The sequence below is a fragment of the Bombina bombina genome, chromosome 9, assembly GCF_027579735.1.
Source record: "Bombina bombina isolate aBomBom1 chromosome 9, aBomBom1.pri, whole genome shotgun sequence".
NCBI lineage: Eukaryota > Metazoa > Chordata > Amphibia > Anura > Bombinatoridae > Bombina > Bombina bombina.
In genome coordinates, this window is record NC_069507.1 from 268,668,083 (window position 1) to 268,679,891 (window position 11,809).

Here is an 11,809-nt window from a genome sequence, read left to right on the forward strand (position 1 = left end):
GCCTTGAAAAGGACGAGGTTCTGGGACACCCTGCAGGAATATAACCTCGTTATGAGCCATGATTACTACACGTGTTACAGTTTATCCTACAGCCATGTCATTTTTTAGCTGCAGCTGGACCTCACGATAACACAACCTCTTTAAAGCATCTCAAAACCTCAGATTGTGAAGATCTGGTTGTACTTGACGGATGGTTGCATTTTAATACAGATGTCCATTCTTTTCAGTAATATGACAGCCAAGTCTTCATCAGAAAACACTGCCATCAATTCTGGGTCCCATGTTCGGCTTTTCCCTTCCTTGTGCTTATTGTGGCATTATCACCATCATGTTTCTAGATTCACATGCATTGCACTTCATTAAACCTGTATTTTGTCATTTATATATATCAGACTTTGCTTTCTATTTCGTAAAAGTACCAACCTTGTTTGCAGATCGCTGCCACCTGATTTAATGGCACATGAAACTCAATTTCTCTCATGTATCAGCTAGAGCATATAAAACAACTCTCATGTATCAGCTAGAGCATATAAAACAACTCTCTCATGTATCAGCTAGAGCATATAAAACAACTCTCTCATGTATCAGCTAGAGCATATAAAACAACTCTCTCATGTATCAGCTAGAGCATATAAAACAACTCTCTCATGTATCAGCTAGAGCATATAAAACAACTCTCTCATGTATCAGCTAGAGCATATAAAACAACTCTCGTGTATCAGCTAGAGCATATAAAACAACTCTCATGTATCAGCTAGAGCATATAAAACAACTCTCTCATGTATCAGCTAGAGCATATAAAACAACTCTCTCATGTATCAGCTAGAGCATATAAAACAACTCTCTCATGTATCAGCTAGAGCATATAAAACAACTCTCTCATGTATCAGCTAGCGCATATAAAACAACTCTCTCATGTATCAGCTAGAGCATATAAAACAACTCTCTCATGTATCAGCTAGAGCATATAAAACAACTCTCGTATGTATCAGCTAGAGCATATATAACAACTCTCGTGTATCAGCTAGAGCATATAAAACAACTCTCGTGTATCAGCTAGAGCATATAAAACAACTCTCGTGTATCAGCTAGAGCATATAAAACAACTCTCGTGTATCAGCTAGAGCATATAAAACAACTCTCTCATGTATCAGCTAGAGCATATAAAACAACTCTCTCATGTATCAGCTAGAGCATATAAAACAACTCTCTCATGTATCAGCTAGAGCATATAAAAACAACTCTCTCATGTATCAGCTAGAGCATATAAAAACAACTCTCTCGTATCAGCTAGAGCATATAAAAACAACTCTCATGTATCAGCTAGAGCATATAAAAACAACTCTCGTGTATCAGCTAGAGCATATAAAAACAACTCTCGTGTATCAGCTAGAGCATAAAAAAACAACTCGTGTATCAGCTAGAGCATATAAAAACAACTCTCGTGTATCAGCTAGAGCATATAAAAACAACTCTCGTGTATCAGCTAGAGCATATAAAAACAACTCTCGTGTATCAGCTAGAGCATATAAAAACAACTCTCTCATGTATCAGCTAGCGCATATAAAACAACTCTCTCATGTATCAGCTAGCGCATATAAAACAACTCTCTCATGTATCAGCTAGCGCATATAAAACAACTCTCATGTATCAGCTAGCGCATATAAAACAACTCTCTCATGTATCAGCTAGAGCATATAAAACAACTCTCTCATGTATCAGCTAGAGCATATAAAACAACTCTCTCATGTATCAGCTAGAGCATATAAAACAACTCTCTCGTATCAGCTAGAGCATATAAAAACAACTCTCGTGTATCAGCTAGAGCATATAAAAACAACTCTCATGTATCAGCTAGAGCATATAAAAACAACTCTCGTGTATCAGCTAGAGCATATAAAAACAACTCTCGTGTATCAGCTAGAGCATATAAAAACAACTCTCGTGTATCAGCTAGCGCATATAAAAACAACTCTCGTGTATCAGCTAGCGCATATAAAAACAACTCTCGTGTATCAGCTAGCGCATATAAAAACAACTCTCGTGTATCAGCTAGCGCATATAAAACAACTCTCTCATGTATCAGCTAGCGCATATAAAACAACTCTCTCATGTATCAGCTAGCGCATATAAAACAACTCTCTCATGTATCAGCTAGCGCATATAAAACAACTCTCTCATGTATCAGCTAGCGCATATAAAACAACTCTCTCATGTATCAGCTAGCGCATATAAAACAACTCTCTCATGTATCAGCTAGAGCATATAAAACAACTCTCTCGTGTATCAGCTAGAGCATATAAAACAACTCTCTCATGTATCAGCTAGAGCATATAAAACAACTCTCTCATGTATCAGCTAGAGCATATTAAACAACTCTCTCATGTATCAGCTAGAGCATATAAAAACAACTCTCTCATATATCAGCTAGAGCATATAAAAACAACTCTCTCATATATCAGCTAGAGCATATAAAAACAACTCTCATGTATCAGCTAGAGCATATAAAACAACTCTCATGTATCAGCTAGAGCATATAAAACAACTCTCATGTATCAGCTAGCGCATATAAAACAACTCTCTCATGTATCAGCTAGCGCATATAAAACAACTCTCTCATGTATCAGCTAGAGCATATAAAACAACTCTCATGTATCAGCTAGAGCATATAAAACAACTCTCTCATGTATCAGCTAGAGCATATAAAACAACTCTCTCATGTATCAGCTAGAGCATATTAAACAACTCTCTCATGTATCAGCTAGAGCATATAAAAACAACTCTCTCATATATCAGCTAGAGCATATAAAACAACTCTCATGTATCAGCTAGAGCATATAAAACAACTCTCATGTATCAGCTAGAGCATATAAAACAACTCTCATGTATCAGCTAGCGCATATAAAACAACTCTCTCATGTATCAGCTAGAGCATATAAAACAACTCTCATGTATCAGCTAGCGCATATAAAACAACTCTCTCGTATCAGCTAGAGCATATAAAACAACTCTCTCATGTATCAGCTAGAGCATATAAAACAACTCTCTCGTATCAGCTAGCGCATATAAAACAACTCTCTCATGTATCAGCTAGAGCATATAAAACAACTCTCATGTATCAGCTAGAGCATATAAAAACAACTCTCATGTATCAGCTAGAGCATATAAAAACAACTCTTATGTATCAGCTAGAGCATATAAAACAACTCTCTCATGTATCAGCTAGCGCATATAAAACAACTCTCTCATGTATCAGCTAGAGCATATAAAACAACTCTCATGTATCAGCTAGAGCATATAAAAACAACTCTCATGTATCAGCTAGAGCATATAAAAACAACTCTCATGTATCAGCTAGAGCATATAAAACAACTCTTATGTATCAGCTAGCGCATATAAAACAACTCTCTCATGTATCAGCTAGAGCAGTGTTTTTCAACCAGTGTGACATGGCACACTAGTGTGCCGTGAGAGATCCTCAGGTGTGCCGCGGCAGACTGACAACAGTGTGACATATTTTTAAAATTTTGCTTGTTTTTTATTCTGGGCCGTTTTTTTATTTTGAGTGAGATGATGACTGAGGGTAACTGCAGCTCGCCTCCCCGACCCGTGTTCACACTTGGAAGGAACCCCCACAACACGTGTCTAGTGCCGGCTCTACACGCAGCACAACGCAACACTTCAATCACCCATGCTTTACTCCTCCTCCAGAACAGTTCCAGCCAGGTCACGTCACTCACGTTCCTTCTCAGCACAAGGAACATGACCGGAGGACGGGGGTGTCCCTCTCAAATTTTGAAATATTGGGAGGTATGTGACAGGCTCATCAGGCATCATTTACAACCATGAGATTGACATTCATTCACAGACAATCATGATTGTTTGTAGGAGTCATGGCATGACAGCACAGTACAGTGTGTATGTATATATATGTGCTGTATTAGGCTATAATGTGTGATTCTGTAAAATTTTGGGATGGTGGTGTGCCACAGGATTTTTATAATGTAAAAAAGTGTGCCACGGCAAGAAAATGGTTGCAAATCACTGAGCTAGAGCATATATAATAAAACAACTCATTTACTTTTATTATCAAATTGTCTTTGTTTCCTTGGCATCTTATTGCTAAGCAGAGACAAAAGCTCAGGAGTGTGCACGTCTGGAGCACTATATGCCAGTAGCATTGCAAGATCGCTAGGTCTACCTAGGTATCTTCACCAAAGAATACCGTCAGAACTAAACACATTTGATAATACACGGAAATTGGAAACTTTTTTAAATTGTATTATGTTCTGATTTACAAATGAAAATCTGTGTTTCACATCCCTTTATAAGGTCTCTCTCTAATGCTGTTGTGTGTTTATTTATTAGCGTTTTATTATCTGTTATTTAGTGTTATGTAGTTATTGCATCTGATGGGGCATATCACTTATGTTATTACAGCTCGTGCACCTAATCCCACAAGTAGATTACAGTATACAGCGTGTGCACCTAATCCCACAAGTAGATTACAGTATACAGCGTGTGCACCTAATCCCACAAGTAGATTACAGTATACAGCTTGTGCACCTAATCCCACAAGTAGATTACGTTATACAGCTTCAGACAAGCGTCTACAACAGGGGTGTCCAACCTTTTACAATGAGGGGTTACGCTGGACCTTCTGTCTCACAGAGGAAGAATAATCACATTTTATACAATTACTTTAAGTAGATCAATAAATAATTCAAAACTTCAAAGTATTAACGGTTAAGATACTGAACAAAAACTAATGTACATTTGGCTCACAGAGATAAGTGATAGCAATCCCTTTGCAAAGAAGGATTTTCTGTGTTGTAACTGGGGATAACTAGAGTAGGAATATAATCAGATGCCTCAATTGTATTCAAGTATGTGCAGCACAAGTCTACAAGTCCCCAGTGTATAGAGCTAAACAAGTCCCCAGTGTATAGCGCTAAACAAGTCCCCAGTGTATAGAGCTAAACAAGTCCCCAGTGTATAGAGCTAAACAAGTCCCCAGTGTATAGAGCTAAACAAGTCCCCAGTGTATAGCGCTAAACAAGTCCCCAGTGTATAGCGCTAAACAAGTCCCCAGTGTATAGCGCTAAACAAGTCCCCAGTGTATAGCGCTAAACAAGTCCCCAGTGTATAGCGCTAAACAAGTCCCCAGTGTATAGAGCTAAACAAGTCCCCAGTGTATAGAGCTAAACAAGTCTACAAGTCCCCAGTGTATAGAGCTAAACAAGTCTACAAGCCCCCAGTGTATAGAGCTAAACAAGTCTACAAGTCCCCAGTGTATAGAGCTAAACAAGTCTACAAGTCCCCAGTGTTTACAGCTAAACAAGTCTACAAGTCCCCAGTGTATACAGCTAAACAATTAAAGTTTAAGAAAATACAGAGCAATATAAAATGGTACACACAGCGCGGGCGACAGAGCAGTGTATATATAATATAAATGTTACACACAGCGCGGCGACAGAGCAGTGTGTATATATAATATAAATGTTACACACAGCGCAGCGTGTATATAATATAAATGGTAAATACATTGCAGTGACAGAGCAGTGTGTATATAATATAAATGCTACACACAGTGCAGTGACAGAGCAGTGCGTATATAATATAAATGGTACATACAGTGCAGAGAGTGAACAGTGTGTATATAATATAAATGATACACACAGTGAAGTGACAGAGCAGTGTATATATATATAATATAAATGCTACACACAGTGCAGTGACAGAGCAGTGTGTAAATAATATAAATGGTACACACAGAGCAGTGTGTATATAATATAAATGGTACACATAGCGCAGTGACAGAGCAGTGTGTATACAATATAAATGGTACACACAGAGAAGTGACAGAGCAGTGTGTATATAATATAAATGGTACACATAGCGCAGTGACAGAGTAGTGTGTATATAATATAAATGGTACATACAGTGCAAAGAGTGAACAGTACGTATATAATATAAATAGTACACACAATGCAGTGACAGAGCAGTGTGTATATAATATAAATGGTACACACAGTGCTGTACCAGAGCAGTGTATATATAATATAAATGGTACACATAGCGCAGTGCGTATATAATATAAATAGTAGACACAGAAGTGACAGAGCAGTGTGTATATAATATAAATAGTACATACAGTGCAGTGACAGAGCAGTGTGTATATAATATAAATGGTACATACAGTGCAGTGCGTATATAATATAAATGGTACACATAGCGCAGTGACAGAGCAGTGTGTATAAAATATAAATGGTACACACAGAGCAGTGACAGCAGTATGTATATATAATATAAATGGTACACATAGTGCAGTGACAGCAGTGTGTATATAATATAAATAGTACACACAATACAGTGATAGAGCAGTGTGTATATAATATAAATGGTACATACAGTGCAGTGACAGAGCAGTGTGTATATAATATAAACGGTACACACAATACAGTGATAGAGCAGTGTGTATATAATATAAATGGTACACACAGTGCAGTGACAGAGTAGTGTGTATATAATATAAATGGTACACACAGTGCAGTGACAGAGCAGTGTGTATATAATATAAATGGTACATACAGTGCAGTGACAGAGTAGTGTGTATATAATATAAATGGTACACACAATACAGTGACAGAGCAGTGTGTTTATAATATAAATTGTACACACAGTGCAGTTACAGAGCACTGTGTATATAATATAAATGGTACACACAATACAGTGACAGAGCAGTGTGTATATAATATAAATTGTACACACAGTGCAGTGACAGAGCAGTGGGTATATAATATAAATGGTACAGACAGTGCAGTGACAGAGCAGTGTGTATATAATATAAATGGTACACACAGTGCAGTGACAGAGCAGTGTGTATATAATATAAATGGTACACACAGAGCAGTGACAGAGCAGTGTGTATATAATATAAATGGTACACACAATACAGTGACAGAGCAGTGTGTATATAATATAAATGGTACATACAGTGCAGTGACAGAGCAGTGTGTATATAATATAAGTGGTACACACAGTGCAGTGACAGAGCAGTGTGTATATAATATAAATGGTACACTCAGTGCAGTGACAGAGCAGTGTGTATATAATATAAATTGTACACTCAGTGCAGTGACAGAGCAGTGTGTATATAATATAAATAGTCACAGAAAAAGGTAGATACAAAGCTGTGTAAAAAAACATATGTATAAGATATTGCCAAATCAATATTCTCAGGAACTCCAACTCTTATTAACACTGGGGTTTCTCCATTGCAATGTTTTTATAGCATTGGGTTTGTTCCAATAATAATTATTACTTTTGCATAGTTGTAAATAGTAATGTTACCCCTACAATTACCAGAAAAGATATTTTGTCATTAGGTAATGCATATATTATATTACAATTTATCTCTATATGCACTGTTCCTCTTGAATTACTTAGTCTCACTATTTACAAGTAAAGGTTGATATCTATAGTGTGTAATATGACAGTGTATCCAAGCTCCTATTTTAGTGATAGGGAATGTCTTTGTACATTCTTGCTCTGTCCCTATGTTAATCTTTTCTCTTGTATACAGGGGAGAAGTTATTCACTATCAAAATAATATGTCCATGTTTGAAATTATGGTATCTGAGCTATTTAAGCTAAGTACATAGTGAACTTTTGATTTGATGCATTTAACATGGTATTAGGTGCTGGTTTCAGATTTAGGATGATTGTGTTTCCTTGTTCCTGTTTCTATTTAGCTCAATCTTAAAGGGACAGTATACACTCATTTTCATATAACTGCATGTAATAGACACTACTATAAAGAATAATGTGCACAGATACTGATATAAAAATCCAGTATAAAACTGTTTAAAAACTTACTTAGAAGCTGTCAGTTTGGCTCTGTTGAAAAGGAAGCTGGAAAGCCCACTGCAAGTGGCAAATAAGACACCCCCCCTCCCCCTTCTTTTGCATATGAAAAGACCCTTTACACAAACAGGAGCAAGCTGGAGAAGGTAGCTGACGGTATTCAAATAAAACCTTGGGGCTTGGTTAGAAGTCTGAAAATCAGAGCAATGTTATTTAAAAATAAGCAAAACTATACATTTATTAAAAAAAAAAAAAACAAAAAACTTTATGGGCCATATAAACAGATCATCTACAAAACATTTATGCAAAGAAAAAATGAGTGTATAATGTCCCTTTAACACAGCCTTTCAGGTGTTTTGTGTGCATAGGGTTAAAAGTACCTGTACAAACTTTATGGGCGTGTTTTGTAATTTTATCCAATCACATGTTATCACATTTGTTTTAAAGCTGATGTTTGTAATTAGACCTTTATGCTATGATTACGGCCAACAAGGCCGAAACATGTTAGCTATCCTGTCCGCCTTTTTGTTTGGGATGCTATCCGTTTTTAAATAAATTTATTTGCTTTTAATACAGCGGTTCCTTTCCAGTTTTTTGCATATAATATAAATAGTACATACAGAGCAGTGTGTATATAATATAAATGGTACACACTGTGCAGTGACAGAGCAGTGTGTACATAATATAAATGGTACAGACAGTGCAATGAGTATATAATATAAATGGTACAGACAGTGCAGTGACAGAGCAGTGTGTATATAATATAAATGGTACAGACAGTGCAGTGACAGAGCAGTGTGTATATAATATAAATGGTACAGACAGTGCAGTGACAGATCAGTGTGTATATAATATAAATGGTACACTCAGTGCAGTGACAGAGCAGTGTGTATATAATATAAATGGTACACTCAGTGCAGTGACAGAGCAGTGTGTATATAATATAAATGGTACACTCAGTGCAGTGACAGAGCAGTGTGTATATAATATAAATGGTACAGACAGTGCAGTGACAGAGCAGTGTGTATATAATATAAATGGTACACTCAGTGCAGTGGCAGAGCAGTGTGTATATAATATAAATGGTACACTCAGTGCAGTGACAGAGCAGTGTGTATATAATATAAATGGTACACTCAGTGCAGTGACAGAGCAGTGTGTATATAATATAAATGGTACACTCAGTGCAGTGACAGAGCAGTGTGTATATAATATAAATGGTACACTCAGTGCAGTGGCAGAGCAGTGTGTATATAATATAAATGGTACAGACAGTGCAGTGGCAGAGCAGTGTGTATATAATATAAATGGTACAGACAGTGCAGTGGCAGAGCAGTGTGTACATAATATAAATGGTACAGACAGTGCAGTGTGTATATAATATAAATGGTACATACAGTGCAGTGACAGAGCAGTGTGTATATAATATAAATAGTACACACAGTGCAGTGACATAGCAGTGTGTATATAATATAAATGGTACAGACAGTGCAGTGTATATGAGAGTAAATGGTACAGACAGTGCAGTGTGTATATAATATAAATAGTACACTCAGTGCAGTGACAGAGCAGAGTGTATATAATATAAATGATACACACAGTGCAGTGACAGAGCAGTGTGTACATAATATAAATGGTACATACAGTGCAGTGACGGAGTAATGTGTATATAATATAAATGGTACACACAGTGCAGTGACAGAGCAGTGTGTACATAATATAAATGGCACACACAGTGCAGTGACAGAGCAGTGTGTACATAATATAAATGGTACATACAGTGCAGTGACAGAGTAATGTGTATATAATATAAATGGTACATACAGTGCAGTGACAGAGTAATGTGTATATAATATAAATGGTACACCCAGTGGATTAATATAACAATTAATAAACAAATCACTTACGGCTCTGATCTCCCTCCAGGTATGAGACTCAGGAGGAAAACACTCAGCAGGCTTCTACACAGATACATAGTAACAGGCCGTGCAGGTTACAGAGAGCCTCTGGATACTGCACCTTCCTGAGGTCTGCTCTCTCACTTTATTCACCTGGGAGGGGGCGGGAGTTTGTTATGTGACTAATACAATCACTGAGCCTGAAGCTAAATCCCACTCAGGCTATGATGCTGGTATTTGGCTCAGATGGACATTTGATGCAATGTATGGTGTTTGGTAATATTGTAGAGGAAGAGTCCCATGTCTGTTGCTTCCCTGTCTTGTCCCCTTCCCAGCACTGGGCAACAGTAACTGTGTTCCTAACTGACTGTCCTATGTGGTGACATTGATGTGACTGTATAACAGTGCTGCGTCTGATAAATGTTATTGTCTGTCACTAATGCTGTAATCTGTAAGCCTATAGAGCAGAGCAGTCCAGTTATGTGTTCACTTATTGTGACACATTATCTAATAATGTCTGTTCTCCAGATCACACCATGGATCACACTATAAAACAAAGAGATATATTTGTGCATATGTTCCTGACCCACAAATACCAAGATTACATTTTTCATATTCAACAAATATTGTGTTTCTGCCACTTTAATAAGATAATGAAATTGTTCAATTACTCAACAATAATTTATAAGCTGCTCTTTTTTATATACAATGTGTTTAAGTTTATACAGAGTTTGCAATTTGTTATAATAGTTTATTTACATATTAACACAAATGTTTATATAAATATTTAGATTGTGTATGTTCCTAAATCATCTCATTCTAAATATGTATTTATTAAAAGCTAATCTGCAATGACTTATCTTTAAATGAAAATAGGGAGGAACCATTGAATAGTTTACATTAGATGTTTTTATGACATCAAGCAGATATGCAAATGAGAAGTCATTTGTTAGTTGGCAGCTTTTAATTAAAGGGACAGTATACACTCATTTTCATACAACTGCATGTAATAGACACTACTATAAAGAATAAGATGCACAGATACTGATATAAAAAATACATTATAAAACTGTTTAAAAGCTTACTTAGAAGCTTCCAGTTTAGCTAGGTTTAAAAGGTTACAGGAACACCCACTCCCCGCCCCCTTCCTTTGCATATGAAAAGACCCTTTACACAAACAGGAGCAAGCTGGAGTAGGTATCTGTCGGTATTCTCCTAGAACTTTGGGGCTTGGTTAGGAGTCTGAAAATCAGAGCAATGTTATTTAAAAATAAGCAAAAGTGTATTTTTTTTTTAACTTATGGGCTATATAAATGGATCTCCTACAAAACATTTATGTAAAGAAAAATCTAGTGTAAAATGTCCCTTTAAGGCTATTGTTGAAACCAGTTGTGAGCTGGTCTGTGAATGAACCTAAAGCAAACTGATGGTTGTGCAACTATTGTTACTTAATATTTACATTTTACCAGGGTCAGCAATGCATGGAAATGTCTTCCAGCTGTTGGGCCAACGTTTTATTTGCTGAAGTGAAAACAAATATCTTGCAACAAGTAACTCTTTCACTGCCTGTCACTCGGTGCCCAGCTGCTCTGCTGTACCTTAAAGGGATAGACAATCAACATTATACTTTAATAGATCAGCTGGAATTTATGTCAGTTATCAAATTTAAAGAGACGGTGCACTGTGATTGTATTTTTCTCTCCCTTTTCTTATTCTGATTACCCATTTTATCTTCTGGCGTTTATTAAACAGTTTACCTGTATTCTGCCATTTTCAATAGTTCCCTTTGCCTGCTGTATCCTCACCTATACTGAACATTTCTTACTATGAAAACAAGATCGTTTAGTGGACATCACAGTGTGCGCGTGTGTGTAGGGGGTAGGGTCCGGTGGATATGATAGACAGATATTAAAATGTTAATTTTCTATTGTTCTCTCAGAGAGCCTGAAGATCTAATCCTCCCCGGTCAGACAAGATGATCTAAAGTGATCCTCCAGCACGCAAGATATCTAGTGAAATTCTAAACAGGCAGATTTTGCTATAAT

General features: G+C 36.7%; 1 protein-coding gene across 1 annotated transcript in view; it reads right to left on the minus strand.

Moving 5' to 3' along the window:
- LOC128640311 (ovostatin) overlaps nucleotides 1–9,920 on the minus strand; it is a 60,515-nt gene extending 50,595 nt beyond the window's left edge. Inside the window, exon 1 of the mRNA XM_053692801.1 lies at nucleotides 9,774–9,920. Coding sequence (XP_053548776.1) covers nucleotides 9,774–9,841 — 68 coding nt within the window. The 5' untranslated portion in view covers nucleotides 9,842–9,920. The remainder of the gene's footprint in view (nucleotides 1–9,773) is intronic.
- Between the last annotated feature and the right edge of the window lie 1,889 nt (nucleotides 9,921–11,809).